The sequence below is a fragment of the Equus asinus genome, chromosome 19 (genome assembly GCF_041296235.1).
Source record: "Equus asinus isolate D_3611 breed Donkey chromosome 19, EquAss-T2T_v2, whole genome shotgun sequence".
Classification (NCBI taxonomy): domain Eukaryota; kingdom Metazoa; phylum Chordata; class Mammalia; order Perissodactyla; family Equidae; genus Equus; species Equus asinus.
Window position 1 is genome coordinate 10,823,261 of NC_091808.1, and position 19,083 is coordinate 10,842,343.

At 41.7% G+C, this 19,083-nt stretch overlaps 1 protein-coding gene across 2 annotated transcripts in view; it reads left to right on the forward strand.

The window, feature by feature from the left end:
- The window catches only part of DNER (delta/notch like EGF repeat containing), a 302,825-nt gene that overhangs the window by 124,813 nt on the left and 158,929 nt on the right, over positions 1-19,083 (forward strand). For both annotated transcript variants that reach the window (XM_014835920.3, XM_070489533.1), the window contains exons 3-4: positions 412-506; positions 2,956-3,122. In XM_014835920.3, coding sequence (XP_014691406.3) covers positions 412-506; positions 2,956-3,122 — 262 coding nt within the window. The remainder of the gene's footprint in view (positions 1-411; positions 507-2,955; positions 3,123-19,083) is intronic.

Below are 19,083 nucleotides of genomic sequence, written 5' to 3' on the forward strand. Positions count from 1 at the left end.
TAAGGTTTCTATCTGCCGCGTGTGAGCTGGTCCTTAAAGTCCACCTCCTTCTTCTCTAAGCACTGAGTCCCTAGTTACCCCAGACTGAGCTTACAGCAGAGGCCAGTGACTGCTTGTTAAAGATAGCATGTGCGCCCTTCCCTGCAGTAACCTATTATCAGCTTCAGCAATCCCAGGAAATGGTAGATGGCTCTCCGGAAAGCTTTTGCATTTCAGGAAATCAAGGGCAAAGCTTCCATTTTCCTTTAAATTTGTTAAGCTTTCCCTTGTCCTCTCTATCCCCACCCCAGTGTCGTGGAAAGGAGTGGAGGGGGTGCAGCTCATGGAACTTTGCTTTGTAGTATTATCCTGTACTGTGATCCACCCCAGGAACTTGTCTTTTTTCTTTTTTGGTTCTTGTTTTTTTCCCAGGTGATCCCAGATATTGCCTGTGGGAATGCCAGTTCTAACAGCTCTGCGGGGGGCCGCCTGGTGTCCTTTGAAGTGCCCCAGAACACCTCAGTCAAGTAAGTAAATTCTCACTTAAAAACTGCTCCTGTGACCGTGTGGTGGGTTGTGTCTCTCCATGTAACTGGTGTGTAACTGGTCAGTCCAGTGAGAGTCATGAATGGCCTTCCATGTGTAGAGAGGGCCTGTGTCACTCAAAAACCAGAGGGAACCATTTCGGAGGAGAATATTGCAGAGAGGGTCCAGTCAGGGGGAGATGTGGAACTGTGGGCTTGGATTGGATGAGTCAGGTGTGATATAACACAGCTTGAGACCTTAGATAAGATCCGGAGCCACACCAGGTACCTCCCAAATGATTTTCCTTCCAAAATTCTTCAGCCTCTTGACATTTTAATGGACTGTTGGTTAAATTCTTATGCATAATTTACCCCCAATTTAAAATCCAAACATTACAGTTTTCTCTTTAAAAACAAGCAGTTGAGAAGAGAATATTTTGTTTTGTTTTAAACTTAAGCTCTCCCAAATTGCATACTGCCCATTGTCAATGGTGGGGGTGGGGAAGAGGCAAAGGGACGAAGCGTGGGCTGAGCACCTGCTGTTACCAGGTGCTTTCCATGGCTTGGGAGTAGGGGTGGGGCCAGCATGAGAGCATCCCAGACCTGTCTGATAACTCCTACTCCTGTCCTCTGTTGCTATTAACTGCTCCTGACCCCCTCCCCTCCATGGAACCAAATGAGCATTTGCTGTCCAGTCTTCAGGGACTTTAGAAGACCGAGGGACATGGGGCCCTGGTTAGCCAGTTGCTGTATCACCTCCCTTTAGGAGGTGGTGGGCACTGTAGACGTCTTCCATCTCTACAGGGTCATTTTTGCCCACTTTGCCTTCTAAACAGTGGAGTCCCTGAAATTGTTGGAAGAGGAACGCAGTTACATTGCCCCCGCATCCCCTCCCCCTAGCCCTGAACTCACACTAGTGGAAGAAGAGCCAGGATGGGCAGTGAACTCTGGGCACTGGGAAGAAGTCCCTGTAGGGAGAACGGTGTGGCGTCCGAGGCAGCTTCAAGTTCCACCAGTAGGGGGACCCCGGTCCTAAGTGTTTCACTGCTCATAAAAAGATGAAACCCCCACCGTGCAGAGCTGGTTTTAGGGAAATAAGGATCATTAGTCTCCTTTACATTTATGAAACCATCTCCCAGCTCTTTCTTATCTAGGTCATATTCTCTTACTTGCATAAGCCTTTCTGAATAGTTCTCATCTTCTCTCTCTTTAAATGCTTTTGTTTTTTTCCTCTCAACAAACCAGAAATTCTCCAAGACCCCCTTAGGCTGCAGAGGTGGACAGAAATAGCAGAGTCTGACCCAGGCTGAGTAAGATGGGAGTGCCCAATGATCTCCGGGCACCCTGAATTCAGTTGTGAGGGTCACTAGCTCCTTACCCTTTCATTTATTCATGAATTCGATCATTTATCAAACCTTTATTGAGTGCTCTGCTGCAAGCCAGGAGCTCTGCGCTGGAGGGAGCAGCTCTTGTGCATTGAGTACCCCCATCTCCCGAGGTCGAGACCCAATTCTCCAGGAGCGCAGAGGAAGGAATGGCGGCTGCTGGGTGGCAGGAGGACAGTCAGGGAAGGTCTCAGAGAAGAGGTGATAGGTGGGCTAAGCCTTGAAGAATGACACCCAGGTGGAGGAGGAGGCAAAGGTTGGGAGGTGGGACAGAACCTGCTTGAGGAAGAGACAGTAAGTAACTCCTTATTGCCAGAGCATTGGGTGCAAGGATGGACGTGCTGCAGCTGAGGCTGAGAGGCGAACTGAGGCCACTCTCTTCCTTGATTGACTCCAATGCAGCCAGCATTAAAATTTTTTTTTTTAATAAAAGGCTTTGTTCATTTGTTTGTTGTTAATTAAATTATTAGATTACCTCCTGACTACAATTTCTCAAGGTATATGAATATCCTAAGAAAGACAATATCTTGGTCACACTTTTTATCACACCTCTTATGGCATCTCATTCTTTGGATTTTATCCAAACAAGAAGGATTTGGATTTTATTGAAAACAAGAAGAAGCCAGGGGAGGCCTGAAGCATGGGAGGTAACACCCTTTTGCTGTGTTGGTACACAACTCAGGTGGCCATTTTAGAAGACATTACACATTTATGATAAATTCAAGCAAAACTCTTTATGTTGTGAGTAGATGGAAGGCATTGTCTCTAAAATAACTCAATATACCCTTTTATCATTGATTAAAATCGTTACCCAAAGATGAGTTATCTATTAGTGATTTTGTGGTATATTTTTGATCAAGTGGGAGACAGACATTTCTAACAAACGTGGAAAATGGCAGCCATGAGTGTGCGTTAAGTGGGTGCTTGTTTACAAGATCATTTCACCCATTTCCCAGTACCTTTGTGGATGCACACGTTACCTTTATCTTTATTTTGAATTTGGTGAACTGTTTCAAGGATGAATTTTTCTGAAAGGGACTTTCCGTTGACATCGTTCCTGTTTTCAGGATTCTGCAAGATGCTGCTGCTTCGCTCATTTTGCTATGGAAGGTCACGGCCACAGGATTTCAACAGTGCTCCCTCATAGATGGCCGGAGCATGACCCTCCTCCAGGCTCCCGGGGGCCTGGTCCTCTTGGAAGAGATGCTCTCCTTGGGAAGCAACCACTTCATCGGTGAGTTAAGGACATCTCCTACCCAACACCACATCGGACTCAATCCAATCTTCTTTTGGTGGTTAGAGATGGTGGATAGGGAATTTTGCCCAGATAATCTGAATTCTAGCCATCAGCACATTCCCTCCATTTTAGGTGAGGTTTTGCTTGTAATCAAAACTGGCTTCTGAGATAATATTTCTAGTGTGGCTCAAAGTGGACAAAGCGTGGGCCCTGGAATCCTGAGACTGTATCCCAGTCCCAAACAAAGCATCATGAGTGTGTGTATGACCTTTGGTCTGAATCTCAGTTTTCTTTTTGATTCTTTAGTCTGCTTTCTCCCGGAACTGTGGACCACTTGAGGCATTGAATGTTGGTCTCTGAGAAAAACCCTATTCCCTCTTGATTTAGGCCTGACCTAGGGCCCCTGGGCACAGAACCTCAGCCAACGATTTACCACTTATGAGCCTCCAACTCAGAAGTGAGTCGGGATCCCAACTCTCTTTGGGGTCTCTCTTCCCCACACCCACCCCTCCTCTGTGCGTCACTTCTGACTTTTCACTCTTTCTCAAACGTGGTTACATCTGTGATTTAACCTTCTCTAAACTGCCACATGTCCAATTAATTGCTTTCCAATTCCTCTGCCCTGGAGTAGAAAAGGCCTTGAGAAAGCATGACCCCTCACCCCCCACCTCCTCCTCCCAAGGGCTCTCCTTGGGCAGTTTCCAGAGGACCACCTTCCCCTAGGTCAGCATTCTGACTGCATCCTGCCAGTTGTCGTCATCCCTCACCCAGCAGAGAGTACCTTTGCGGTTGGAACTTGCAGCTCTAGCCCATTAGCATGTCAGTATCATCAGCTGCTGTATTGGAGGTTGTTGCATCGTATAGCTTCGACTCAAAGACACAAGCTCGAGTCTGGAGTCTACCATCCCAGTCCGATGCACCCAAGCAGCCCTGGCCTCCTGCTGTTAATACCTTCTCCTGTCCAATTGTACATTCCAACAATCCTCACCTGGAGGATGGGGTTGGGGGGAGGAGGGAGGGACCATCTCTCAGGGTAGTTGGGAGGATTAAGTGAGAAAAATGCTTGTGGAAGTATAAATTACAAACGTTAAGGATGATTCTAGGGTACTTTCTCTATTTTTTCTGAGATACACTAAATATTTTGCTAAATTAAATGGAAAATATACATGAAGATTTATTCTCCAAGATATATTTGATGCAAATATCATAATGAAGATAAATTCATAAAATGAAATGCTCAGCTCGATATAATTTGTATTGCATTTTATATTTGACTAACCCTCTCTGATGAGAAGGGCATTTCCCAATCTTTGGATATTCAACTGAGGGAGCAGGGATTTTATTAGGTGGAGAGAAGGTAAGGAGAAGTCAGCTTGGGGAATGGATATGTTGGAAGAGGATAGAAGGGTGTTTACCTTGGGGCTGGTGTTTGACTTAAGGTGGATACTAGATTATCAGTTGGAAATTGTGTGATGGGGTATTGTCAAGAGTCAAGTCTATATTTTACTCACCAGTACATTCCAAGTAACTATTATCTACTTCCATATCTATTGTAACAATTTATCTAAAAGGAAATAATTTGTATATTTTGATAAACAGTTTCAACTTTATTTTATAGTGATCTTTTAAGTTTTCTTTTTAGTAGATTAACCTGCCTTTCTCTGACATGAGCTAACATTTCAAGAGTATTTATGAGCCATCACTACTCTTTAAAATGTCATTAATGTTACCAGAAGATATCCATTTGAAATGTTAGCTTACATTTTATACCACTTTTGGTTGTAACATAACTGTGACTTTAGACCGATATTGGGGATAGGGTTGGAGGTTAATAGAGAAGGATTTTCTGGCATTAATATAAATTTATTCTTTTGAGATACAAGGAATTTTCTGAACTCCAACAGAATTTGAGCTCATTTTGCTAGCAAAAAATTTCATGGAAAAAAATGTATCTTTGGTCGAAATGTATTGTTCCTTAGAGAAAGAATTAAAGAAATGTAATTTGACATATTAATAACTAAATTAAGGAATTCTTTCTCAAAAATTATACATTAGTTTATGATGAAGAGACAATGATTTTGAGCAACGTTCTTTATTTCTCTAAACCGTTATTTTCTACTTTGAAAATTTATGATTTGATACCTTTGTAAATTTCCTAACTTGAGTTAAGTGTTTCATGTGGCTTTATAATGGAGATCACAATCTTTTAGTGTCATTCTTTTTAAAGGAAGCGGACACTCTTATCACGAGCTCTTCTGAGGGAGAATAGCCAGCTCCCTAACAATGATAAGGTGGCTACGCCTACACACTGCAAGCTAGTCCTTTTAAAAACTCTTTTTATCTTAAAGAAACAAGATTTATCTTTTGTAATCATCGCGGAAGCCTTGTGCTTACTACATTGACATGTGTTTAACATTCTTTTTGTTTAATTTTGTTAAAAGCAGCTTTTTAAAATAATTCACTTTTACAATCCTGGGCTCTGTAGACATAAATACATTTTAGCTAAGAACTGAAAGACTATTTTGAAGAGTACAACCGCATTCATTTGACAGATGAGCAAACTGATGCTGGTGCAGGTTGGACCAAATTTCCATGCCAAAGGGAGAGTCAGGTTCCAGAACTGTGTTGCTGTGTTTAGTCACACAGGTCCTTTGTAGAAAGAAACGTGAATTCACTTTCAGGAATTAAGTGTCTCCTCTCTCTCCCTTACTGTCAATGGATCCCACAGACATAACTGATGACCAAAGGTGTTTTAATATTTAATATGCAAAGGTACAACAGAGCAGAGGAGTCCCTTCTGTGTCTTTGAGAAACACACTTGGTTGCTTTACACAAATATTCTTTTTTAAAAGTTTACTGCTGAGGGCGTAAGGCTAATATTCTACACATTCCAGGTGATGACAATGTACTTATATTGGAGCTATTTCGGTGCCACTACATTTAGTTCTTTTTACAGTTTTCTTTTATTACCATTGCCCTGTGAATATTTATAATGTTTCATAGAAAGAAAGAACTGATGTTACATTTTACAGTGTGTGCTCTTCCGTCTGTGCCTCAGTGCAGCAACCTCTTTCTCCTGTGTTGTCACCCAGTTCCAACTCTTCTGTCCTCTCCTGAATTATCCCTTCTGTTTTTCTGAAATATGTCTCCTCCAAATATATTATTTGCCTTATGCAATGTTTTGGGGTAAATGGCTAAATTGACCTTTGTTTAGCCTTGTCTGCTCCATGGGAAGCATGTGAGGTGCTCATTAGCTCCCGAAGTGATTCATTGGCTAATAGTTTGCATCCCCAAAGAGGAGAGATTCCTTGCTCCAGTTGCATTTCCATGAAATGCAGTTGTGGCTTGCCTGTCTTATGTAAGGTAATCTTTTCTTTAACTTGGGGTTGCTTGGAAACATTGCTGTGATGCATGATCTCAGGGGTGAGGGCCAAACCAGCCGTCTGGCGTGTGGCCTCTGTGTTAGAAAGCTGTTGGAGGTCACATATCCTTAGAATGAAAGCCCCATTGGACTTCTTCGCGAGGCTTTTATTTCCTCCTGTCACCTGCCCTTGGGCATAACTTCCCCTCTCTTCCACACGGTGGACCTCTGCCCTGTCCACCCGCTGCCTGTCCCATCCCCGCCAGGACCGCCCCCCTCCTCCCGCTCCATCCTCTCCATGCCTCAGACCTCCAAGTCTATCCCTCAAGACCTCATTTAAACTGTCCTCATTTGGAGTGGTTTGGGAGAAAGGGGCCTGCCAAAGCTTCTACTCTACATGCATTCTCAAATCTCCTTCAACTCTTACAAACACGCAGACAAACATGGAGTGTTCTCGTGGTTAGTTCTCCTTTTGTTCAGAAACCCCAGCAAGGCCTGCCTGTTTTACCCACACTCTGTCTCCCTACTTGATCAGGGAATCCCCGCTTTCTCCTTCACACTTCTCTTTTATCGTCTGTGTTTATTGCTACCTCAGTCTGGTATTTTATCTCTTTCCTCTTCTTTGAAATTATTTTCTTTTTGATCCAGCTCCTTCCTCTCTCTATTCTTTCTTTACGGTGGTCTAGCTGCCTATTGGCTTTTTTCTCTTCCCTCATTCTGTTCTTCTGTTCATAGCCCACTATTTTTTTCTATCACTTTTACCACATTTGTAGAATTCTTTCTTACAGTTTTTACTATATTTTTAATGTCTAATTTATATTATAAAAAATAAGCATTTTTCTGTTTAATCCAGGCCAGTGGTGTTTCATTCATGACCTACTAAAGAGCTGCTCTGATAATGTTAAATTCACTTTAACTTCTCGAAGAAATGAATGGTGAGAGCTGTGGCCCGTGCGAATGTCCTTGAAGGAGCTGGAATCACTTCTTCAGGATTATAGCTCCTAAATTAGCCACACAACTCTGAAAATCACTGACTTCCGGGTCTTTGTGTCTGATGTCTTAACTGGGTTAGAAGCATTCCCAGTCTGCCCATGACCCTTTTGTACCTCCTGGAGAGTGCTTTCAGTTTCCTTGATGCTAAATTTCTAGTTTAAGAAGATTCTTGTCATGCAAAACGAGTTCCAAAGCAGTGCATTCTCTTTATTGTCTTCTCTTGAGAACGGAGGAGGAATAATGTGGTACTTTCGTAGGTACAGTGAAGGTTAAGACTTTCTTTTACTGAGGTAGTAAGACTGTGCTGGTGCAATGGACCGTCACAGCTCCGAGGGTGTAGATCTTTATGGACTTACCTGATACATTTATCATCACTGGCATCATGATGCTCCATGGAGATAGTCTTTTGTAGTCTCACAGTTTATACTGATGTGTTCTTTTTAAAAAAAATGCAATTTTTCGGTACACAACCAACTGATGCTGTTATTCTGACTCAGAAGTTCCTAATCTGGACTCAATTGGCCTCTGGTTTTGCAGCAATCATGGGGTCAAAGCTCACTTCATGGATTCCCATAAATCTCCTGAAGATGCACTGCAGACTTTTATATGTTTATGCAAATTTCTTAGGGGAGAGCCAAAAGTTCATTGAATTCCCAAAGACATCTGAGTCCAAAAATGTTAGAATCACCACTTCAAGCTGTGTGTGTGATCATGTGAGAGTATGTATGTTTTTCAACATTCTCTACTCATCCAATGACATTTCCTTTGATGGATTTACGGTACTTGCCAAGGCTCCATATCAAGGAACTTAACCTAGTTTTATTTACTTACACTTTTAGGCAGAAAGGCTGTAGGAAATACTCAGTGTATTCGTTTAGAAGTACGCATCCATGCCTCTTATTTCCTGGGCGCTGTGCTAGTCTGGAAAGGCAGATGATTTAGGTGTGGTCTCTAAGTGCATGGGGCAAGAAAGGTGGAGACAGGGGACTTGCAAAAGTGGGATTCCGAAGAGGGAGCACCTAAGCCTGCCGGGGGGAGGTGGGGCAGGCTAGGTATTCTCCTTGGCTGTACAAAGGTCAGTGTATGGCATTTTGATGGCACAGGAGTCTGTGACTTTAAGATAATTTAATAATAGTGCTAGAAATTGACTAATAGCTATAGCAACTGGAAGTAGAATATCATTTCAACAAGCATATAACAGAACCTTTGAAAATCCTGTCTACTCCTCCAACTGCCTCTCATCTTGCATGTGAACAAATTTGTATAAAGTTCAACACTTGAGGTGTGAATTTTATTTCCTAGGTTCTCTGTTTATCCTCAACAGGCAAAGGAAGGACCTTCTAGTCTTTGACATCACTTTCCAGGTAGTCCTTTGGAACCCTTTAATAAAGCTCTATTTCTTATTCTTGAACTCTCTCTCTCCCTTCCCTTCTGAGTAAATGATTCCTATAAGCCTTGTCCTTTAACATGTAAGTTTCAAAAGTTTAGCTGGCATTGGGTGTCTCATCTTGTAAATTTGATGAGAAGAGGGATTTGGGCAAAAGTCCTCCCAAAAACCAGGGAACACCATGAAGACGGTACTGGTTGGAGTAAGGGCAGTGCGCAGTATTCAAAGGGGAAAAGTTCCAACAGAAACATAGAGACAGGAGATTTTTAACGTCACAGTTTGGCTGGAGAATTCCCTGAAGCCATGCATAGTGGCCAATATAAATTTTTTTGCATGTGCCTATTTCAGCACTTCAGGCATCGGATCTCTAGATGGGTCTTACTTTATCTCAGCCATTTATTGATGAATTCTTTTGTATTGTGCTTAGGAGTTAAAAGGAACCAGGAGATAGATAAGCCAGACACTGCTTTTCCCCAACTGCTGTTTTTCTCCATCTTGTTACCGGCTGGCTTCCAGCTCCTTGTGACTGCTCCCTGGCCACGAGGACCATGTGGAGCAGCCAAGATCTGGCTCCCTGTGGAAGACTCAGGGATGGGAGTGCAAGGCAGGGGTGGGAAGAGACATGGGCCAGGTACAGACCAAGGCATATCAGAAGAAAGGATTCCCACGTGGAGTAAAGTTGCTTAGCATTCGTTTTCCTCTTACTTGTCAGAAAAGGCCACTGAGAGATGCAGAATCAAATTAGTGATTCACTTCTTGCAACTCATCTTTCTTCTACTCACTCTTTAAGTTATATTTTTCCTAGCTCTGATGTCCATTTTAACTTGTATTTCACTATTTAAAGATGTGTATTTTCTGTAAGCACTTCAGATCTCGTGGAATAAGTTAGGATATAAAGAAAGAAGATATTGGTTGGAGCACTTAAAATTTCAGAATATTCTTTATTATATATTGAATATCTTCGTTGATGATGATATTTTTTTAGGTCAGTTAGTATAAGGACAGATATTTGCATCCTAACTCTGATCGAGTAAAGCAGGGTTGATTCTCTAAATCATATTAACTTATCTTTCTTAACGCGTTTTTCTTGTATACAGGCTGCTGCTGGGCTATTTTTCCAAAATCATCCCTTAATTCTTGTAACATCAGACGCTGCATGCTCCAGATCTGCTTAGTTGCCTGAAGCCTTCAGTCTCTAGGTCATTCTTAAACGAGCCTGCAATGTTTTATTAGCTCTTATTGGTGGAGGTGGATCGAGCATACATCTTACATCTAAATCTGGGTTTCCGAGATCTCTGGCCCCTTGGCTGTACATTGATCTGGAACCTTCCCTTCTAAGCCCACAGGTACTGAACCTCCTCCAGCTTCTTGGAGTGAAATCTAATTTCCTACAAGTCTAGGGCCCCACTGTCCTTAGTTCCACCTTCACAGCTGTCATCCTGTCCAGCTGCCATGCCCATGGTAGGCCCCCGTCTCTGTGGTCTGGCACCTGCCTTCATGATAACCCCAGCCGTTCTGCCTCAGACCATATCGAGCCCATCTATACTGATGCCAGTCCCAAGTGAGGCTACATTGTCCCCACACTGAATCTTGTGGTTTGGATTGCTTGCTGGTCACCCTTTCCAGATGTGCATCTCACCCCCACCCTGAAATTTCTCATTTGTTCCTCTCTCTGCACAGCTGGCATCATTTTTCCCCAGTTCTGTCTCCCTCTTCTTCTTCCAACATCCAGTCTTCTCCAAAGATTATAAAATCTTTGCTTTACTAGCTGTTTAAGTGTGTTTTCTCTCTGTCAATCGCATTTACAGCTAGGATCACACAGCACAGTGTCTGAATGTTCCTTCGCCTCTTTTTCTTTGTATATTGGTTTTATGTCTTTGATTAGACTGTAAACTTCTAGAGAGAAGGGACCATGTCATAGCTCCTTGCATCGTGATGGCCACATGGTAGTCACCTGGGTGATTAAATTTTGTTCATATGTAACAGCTATCTGGCTCAGTAAAGGCCACGTGAAGAAAATTTCCAGATGCAAATGTCAATCTTAAGAATTCTTTGTCAATTTTCACAACCCATCTCTGTGACATTTAAACTTTCCCCCATTTTATTACATGAAAAGTATTTTAGAGGATCAAATGCAAAAAAAAAAAAAAAAAAAGAAGAAGAAAGAAAGAAAGAAAGAAACTTTTCATCATTCTTTTGGGAATGCTACATTTTGCATTTTGTTCTTTAAGAAACCTTGCTCTGGGGACCACGGGTGAAATAGAGCTTGGAAAAGATACCAGCTATAGAATCATTAACATCTTCTTTTGCTAAAAGTTTAAGATTTAACAGAGAAAATGCAAATATTTCACCTTTTCATGGTCATCTTAAAACCACAGTTGAATATGGTCTACTGAACTCCCTGCAATAGAGGCGGGAAGAGAACTTGGAAATGTTCAAATAGAAAGCAATAGTTGAAAGAGAACAAAAGCTGTTGGAGTACAAGGCTGCCCTGAACAGCATAATTTAGATAAAATTCTTAGAGCTCACATTTACCTAGTTGGAAGAGTTCTATAAATTTAAGTTTTACTTAAACTTTACTTCAATATTATCAGCAATCAGGATTATTCTTTTTTAATCTTCTTTTTGTTATTGGCAATGAATATTAGGATTTTTAAAAATTAGTTGGCTTTGAATATCAATGCTTTGCTCCTACCTTCCTGAATATTGTCATGGTCAGCATCATTTATTTATTGGTGCCTATTCATTGTGGTGATAAACCAAGTGTTGTTTAAAAAAAAGCATTATATTATGGACCCATGTGGTCTTTATAGTGGACGGTCTAAGGTTCACTGGGCCCCACTGAGTGTTGGCTTCCCAGGCTGTGGTGGAATTGAGGCAGATGACCAAAGATGAATGAGGTGTTTCTCCTACCCTTCAAGACAGTCCCTGGAATTGGTTTCATAGAAAGGCGGATTGCTGGTCTACCCACAGACCTGACTGCTCCACAGCAGAATCCTTCACAAGCTCCTCAGGTCATTCTTTTGCACACCATAATTTGTGCAAATTCTAGGAATTAATCAAGAAGTAAAAGACAACCATATGGGAGAGTAAAACCAGTCCTAGTCCTTGCATATGAGCCTGACTGTAAGTGACTAAGGTGCTCTCTAGACTTTGAGCACAAGTTTCAGAATTTAAGAGCACAAAGAGACTGCGGGTAATTCTCCCGTAATTCGGGCCTGATGCATTAGGTGGAAAGGTTTGCTTGGTTTTGAGAAGCAAACTCAAGCTATGTCTTTATAACTATAGATTCTCCCTCTCTCTCCCTATTCTGCCTCATTTTCTCTCCCTCTCCCTCAGCCTTTTATTTAAGAAGTAAAGATAGCACATTTTACTTATAGTTCAATTTGGAAAAATTAAATAGTAAGGAAAATTATTTTTATGTTTTAAAGAATTTTTTGTTAACTCTGGAAAGAAATACCTTATTACTTAACTGACACTTGTGAATTTTAACCCAAATGTTATCCACAAATTTTGATTAAAATATTTCTTTAGAACTTTCCTTGCTCTTTTAACTCGGAGACAGACCTTAGGGCTTTGCCCGTTTACCGTCAAAAGCTTTTCTTAGCGTCTGTCAGTGCAAATTTCAACTAAGAAAGTAATTTCTTTAATTGCCTTTTTTACAGTCAAATTTCAGCTGCTCAATAGCATCTCTTCCCTTTCTTTTTCCTAAGGAGGAGGGAAAGGAGAGAGGGAGGGAGACAGGGAGAGAGGCAAGGAGAAGGAGGAAGGGTGAGGGAGAGAGAGCAGAGGAGAGAAAGAGAGATTGGTTCGCAAGGCTAAATGCATAACCCCCTGGGACTATGGTTTTCTCTCCCCAGAAAGTCATTTTCCAAGTTACTCTCTTTTGAAAAATAGAAAAAGGCCCTATTGTCTATTTCTTACTATAAAAGTAATATATACGAGAAAGATAAGAAAAATGGAAACGTACTTTCCTGTAATTCCCCCATCCCTCCACTGGCAACCAGTGTTTACATTTTGTGGTATTTTCTTGCAGATTCTTTTCTTTGTATGACAGTGTATGCTTGTAGACACACACTTTTTTGGAAAGAAGAACACGTTCATATGCTGTCTGGTTATTTGCTTTTTCACTTAATGTATCACTGACATTCTCTTGTGTTCATAAATATAAACCTATAGCACTTTTCTTAATGGTGGTATGATGTTCCATTGAATCAATGTACTCTAATTTATTTAATCAATATGTTCTTGTTAAACAATTAACTCCTTCCTTTCTTTCTTCCTGTCTTTTGCCTCATTAGACAGAATTTCAAACATCATCATTAACTCCTCTTTGTATCTTTTCTGATAATCTATTTGGGCTAATTTTACAGGTATGGAATTTACTGGATCAAAGGATTTGAACATTGTAATGACAAATTTGATGTATATTATCAAATTGTCCTTAGCTTTCTTCCAATTTGTACTCACGACAGCCAGTTTCTCTTTGGAATTGTGCTTGTTCCCCTTCCAGTAACTTTGGCTAGATGCTGTTAACTACATCTAACTTGGAATTTACATTCATCTCTTAGCAACTTCCTTAACAACCTGAAACTCTTAGGGATCTCCTAAAGGAGAAAAGTGGTCACTAACTGCTTCCAGAAAAATGACAGTACACATCTCTTTAAGCGGAAGATATGTAAAGTGGTTTCATCAAAATATCACATTTACACATCAGAGTAATGGTAAATGTAATGGTTTCATTGTATTGTTGCCTTTATACGTCAAAGTAAATGTAAAATAGTGAGAGGAGGATGGGGAATGAACTAGGGGTTGCTGCTGTCGGGTCCCTATCACATTGTCAAGTTCTGGTGACATTTTTACCATTTAATTTTATGCAAAGAACATTCATATTCCAGGAGATTACAACCCTTGATTTCATTTCCATCTTCATCTCTTAGTTTCTTTTGCTTCCCTTCTTAAATACCCTAAAGATAGATACTTAAGTTCCATTTATCATAGACTTTAAAAAAGTTTTTATTGAGGTCACGTTGGTTTATAACATTATGTAAATTTCATCTGTGCATCATTATATTTCAGCTTCTGTATAAACTGCATCGTGTTCACCAGCAAAAGTCTAGTTTCCATCCATCACCATATAGATGTGCCCTTGTACCCCTTTTTGCCCTCCCCCATCATAAACTTTTCGTGAGGTCAGGATTATTCCATGAGAATGGGGCAAAGCATTTTCCAGAAAAGACAAATGTTTTGAAAACCTGTCAGGGACACTTTAGAGACGATCACTTGATTTTGACACAAAATCATGGTAGTTGTAATTATTTTTCACAAAGACCTTGGGCATAAAACTCAGAGCAACAAGTAAGTGGACTGAAGTAGGGCACGTCAGCAGGAGAAATTGTCTAGTTTTTGGTGAGGAATATAAATAATTAAGATTACGTTTCAAAAAGACTCGCTTGCTTTCTCCTCTCTAATGCTCTCTCTGACATTTGGGTTTTGAATGCCATGATATTTTTGGTATTCACATGCATCCTTAACAAGCAGTGCTCTCTTGGCTGTCCTGTTTTAACACTGTAATTGTGAGTTTGACCTACAAAAATTTATATTTGCTTGGTAGACAAATGGAAAATCTCCTTAAATAAATACACTGACAAATACTGTTTGGCTCCATCACTAATAACAGAGCACCGCCTCTGGAACAGGACCATGTTAAAAAAACAGGCTCTACATCATCTGCTCATCTTTGCACATCCCTGTTTATCATCAACAAACATTTATTGATTAATTACTTTGTGTAGGACGCTGTGCTCAATACTGGGAATACAAAGAAATAGAAGGTCCCAATTCCTGACTTTGAGAGATTTTACCTTCCAGGCAGACAGGATATACTCATTACGTAACCCAGATAAATCTTGTTGTCCCATGACTCAGTCTTGTTCATAAAGTCACATTCAAATAAACATAGTCTAGTAGCCAAAAAATGAATTGAGCCACTTTAAACTTTATTCATCTTTTTGAGGAAATGTGAATAGGAGTGGGAAAAATGCATTCCTTCTGTGCAGCAAAGACATGAACAATCTTATCTTCCCCCTCTGATCTCTTAATCATCCCTGTGTGTTTGGCACTTGCTTTGTGAAATTCTCTCTCCCACACTCAACATCGACTCTCCCAAACCTCAGCCCAACAGCCAGCCTTTGAGGCTTTTCCTTCCTTCCTCTTCCTGTTCTTTCAGCTCTTTCTTTGGTATATCAGTGTAGCCTCTCTGTTGTTTGTTTTTAGTTCTTTTCTCTGTCTTGTCTATGACCTCGTTTCTCCACTACCGAGAACTTGCCTGGGACCTGACCTAGCAAGCCAGTCCTTCCCCCTGAGGAGCTGAAGTAAAAGGCAGAGTGTAAATGTTCACATAACAAATGTGACTCTTGTTAGATATTAATGATTTTGTGATGGTGTTGCACGTAAAGTGGTAAGTGAGAAGACACAGGAGTGTATATTAAATATCAGATGAATTGTACAGTCAATTTAAGGGTTACATGAACTCAGAAGGGAAAAATTGTCATCAACAGGAAAGTTGAGGCTTTAGACTTCTGTATCTTGAGCTTGGCCTTGAACTAAAGACTAAGTATGAGAGGGAAGGACGTTCAGCATAAGAGGAGTGGTGTGAGCAATGTGGGAGGGAGAATGCATGTGTTTTAGAATAATAGAGGATAAATTTGGCTTGAGCAGTGGATTTCAGTAAGCAAGTGATAAAAAATTAGCAAGAGGAGAGGATGTGGGAGCCAGACTGTAAAGGGGGTTTCATACTGTTTGAGGGGTTTGTATTTAGCTTGTAGGCCATGGTGACCAAGGTTTTAAGCAGGGGAGGACGTGCAGGTCATGACAATGGTGGTGGTATAATATGATGAGTCCTGTGGAGTGGCTTTTGGTGGTGAAAACGAAGGGTCACAATCCTCTGGGAGTGGCAGCAGAAAGCAGGACAGTGGGTACCAGAGACATTGTGAAGCTAGATTCTCTAGATGGGGTTGTATGTCAGGGAAGCAGGGTCAAAAGTGACAGATTTCAGGGTTTCAAGTTGGGAGGGGTTTTAAATACAAATATACCACGTTGGAAAGAAAGACTCTCTTTCAGGAAGAGCAGTTGCGTTCAGTGTAGACGAGTTTGTGACACTCAGCAGGCAGTGGGGAAACAGAACCCCAATTCAGGAGGGAATCTAGGGCTGGAGACGGAGACTTGGGACTCGTCTGCATGGAGGTTAGAACTGAAGCTACTGGGCAGGAAGGAAGATGTCAAGAGAGAAGGTGCAGGTGGAGAGGGGATGGGGAAGTGCCAGTGTTTAGCTGTGTGTAGCATTAGGGAGGAGAGAGTGAAGGAGCCAAAGAGCAGGGCAACTCAGGAAGAAAATGGTGGGAGTGAGTGGGAGGGGAAAAGGGAATCAGAGGGGAATTTCACAGTTCCAGATCTTAAAGGCAGAGTTATTTTAAGTGGCCATAAATTCTGAGTGTGGCCTTCCCATCTCTGATGAGGCAGTTCCTCCTGCCTGTGAGTCAGGCCCCAAGCCTTGGTATCAGCCTTGAACGTTTTTCTTTCACTTCCCACATCGGTGTACCAGGACATCCCTTTGGCTCCGACTTCAGTGTATCCCGAATCTGACCACACCCCTCGGCCCCCACTGCTCTACCTGGCCCAGGCCCCAGCCCCTCTCACTTGATTGGCCTCCCTGTTTTGACCCTGCCCACTACAATGGAACCATATTTGGGGAGGGCCATATCCTGTCCCCTGTCTGCTCACAACCCCATAGCGTCTCCCGTTTCACTCAGAGTGGAAGCCAAGACTTAAAGTCCTTGTTAAAGTCCTTGTTAAAGTCCTAACAAGGTTGTCCTTTAATTCTCTGACCTCGTCTTCTACAACTCTCCCTCTTGCTCTTACCACCTGAACTATTTCTAGAACTTCCCAGGCATCGTCCCCTCTGAGGGCCTTGGTACTGGCTGCCCCATCGCCTTGGCTCACTCCATTACCTGCTTCGTGTCCTTGCTTACCTGCCGCCTTCTTTGTTTGGCCTGTCTTGACCACCCTCTTGTACAACTGCAACCTCCCTTCTCTTCGTTTGTGCCCCAAGTACTCCACACGACCTTACTCTGTCCTCCTTTTCCCCCATAGAACTTACCACTTTCTAACAGAGAATATAATTTACATGTTTATTAACTGTCCTGCCAGAATGTAAGTGCATGAGGGCAGGAAACTGTGTCTGGCCTGGTCACGTTGTATCAGAAGAACTTCATGCAGGGCCTGGTTCATAGTAGGCCGTAAATATTTAGTGAATGAATGACTGAATAAATTCAATATCGAATTATCGAATTACTGATAAGTAATCAGAGGAGGATTATTTTGTAAGTGTGGAAACGCAACTTAAACTTGCTTATGCAAAACAACCAAAGAACCAGCAAGCAAGTATTATGGGTGAGAGTCCCATGCAGCTGAAAGTCCAGGTGTGGATCTGGTTTCAATAAGTAGCTCAGAAAATTTAATCAGGCAGATTTCCTGCAAGAAAATTACAACCCTCGGAAACATTGGGTTTTGGCTGGTTTTAGATTTCGTGCATCTGATCTTATTTTATAGAATATGTCGTTGATAAACATACACCTGCATCCATCCATCACATGTAGATAGACACATAGACACACATATGTGTGTACAGACACACAGGTGCACACACACGGATGCTCATTTGTGTATATACATGTCCACAGACGCACATTCATACGTGATTTGCACATACAGAGATGCACAGACGCATGTACACACAGATATGGTTTAAAGGATTTGATAGGTAGGTAACTGTGAAAGGATATAGCTTGGAGCATGTGAGTGAGCATGTAAGGGTGCATAAGGCCGGGCAGTTATTTTGCAAAGAAAGGGAGTTTTTAGAATTGGCAATAATGCTAGTATTTATGTGGAGGATATAATGCACAGCTAATATTCATGAATAAAAGACAATCAGTAAATTAATGAATTAATTTGTCATTAACGTGATAGTTGTATTTTAAGGAGCATTTCCTTCAGAATATGAAAGTGTGGTTGGCTTCTATGAATAAGCGTGATTCCAAGGCTTGCCTTTCACACTGGGGAGCCGGGTCTCCTCTTATGGTGGCAGGCCACCCTTTTACCAAGCCAGGGGCCTACAATTAGTGTTAGAAATGGAAGCTAGGAAAGAGTGACATCACTTGATGTGTTTGAGCATTTTTTCTTTGTTTAGGATAGGAACAAAGGTTCATTTAGTTTTGTTTTGTTTTTGAACATCCGCCTTACTCACTGATTCTGGTTAGATTTTCCAATAGGGAAGGCTGTCTGTTCAAACAAAGTCAGATTGGGATTTTGGACGTTCCAGGTTGTAAGGGAGACGGATAGAATTTTTAATTTGCTGCGTTGACTCGTACAGGAAGAACCGATTATCAGATAGCGTTCCCAGGACTTTCGTAAAGACCGAATCGTAAATCAAATCTGTTCTGGACAGATAAAGGAAACCCTTTTCAGCCCACTGAGCTGACGGTCACAGTGAATTAAAGAATTTAATTTTGGGGGATTGCTGATTGGGAACAGGGATAATCTGTAATTCATTCTTTTAGGGTAAGCCCCCGAGGCAGGATTGGTGGTATTGTTTGTGGTCTGGAGCAGGGCATGCTTTATAATGAGGCTGGCCTCCTCAATTGGCTTTGGGCTCTGTGTTCAGGGCAGCTCCTGGCTGAGGCTGGAGTCGCTTTGTTCCGTGGTCAGAGCTGTTATTGATTACTCCATCCAGCAGGGCTGTTAGCCAGAGCGGGAGGTCAGCGAAGTGTGTTCCAGTCACCGCCAGCTTTCTTTTCTTGGTTCCTTTTTTTTTTTTTTTTTTTTTATTGATGTTATGATAGATTACAACCTTGTGAGATTTCAGTTGTACATTTTTGTTAGTCATGTTGTGGGTACACCACTTCCCCCTTTGTGCCCTCCCCCCACCCCCCCCTTTTCCCTGGTAACCACCCATCTGATCTCCTTATCAATATACTAACTTCCACCTATGAGTGGAGTCATATAGAGTTCGTCTTTCTCTGACTGGCTTATTTCGCTTAACATAATACCCTCGAGGTCCATCCACGTTGTTGTGAATGGGCCAATTTTGTCTTTTTTTATGGCTGAGTAGTATTCCATTGTGTATATATACCACATCTTCTTTATCCAATCATCAGTTT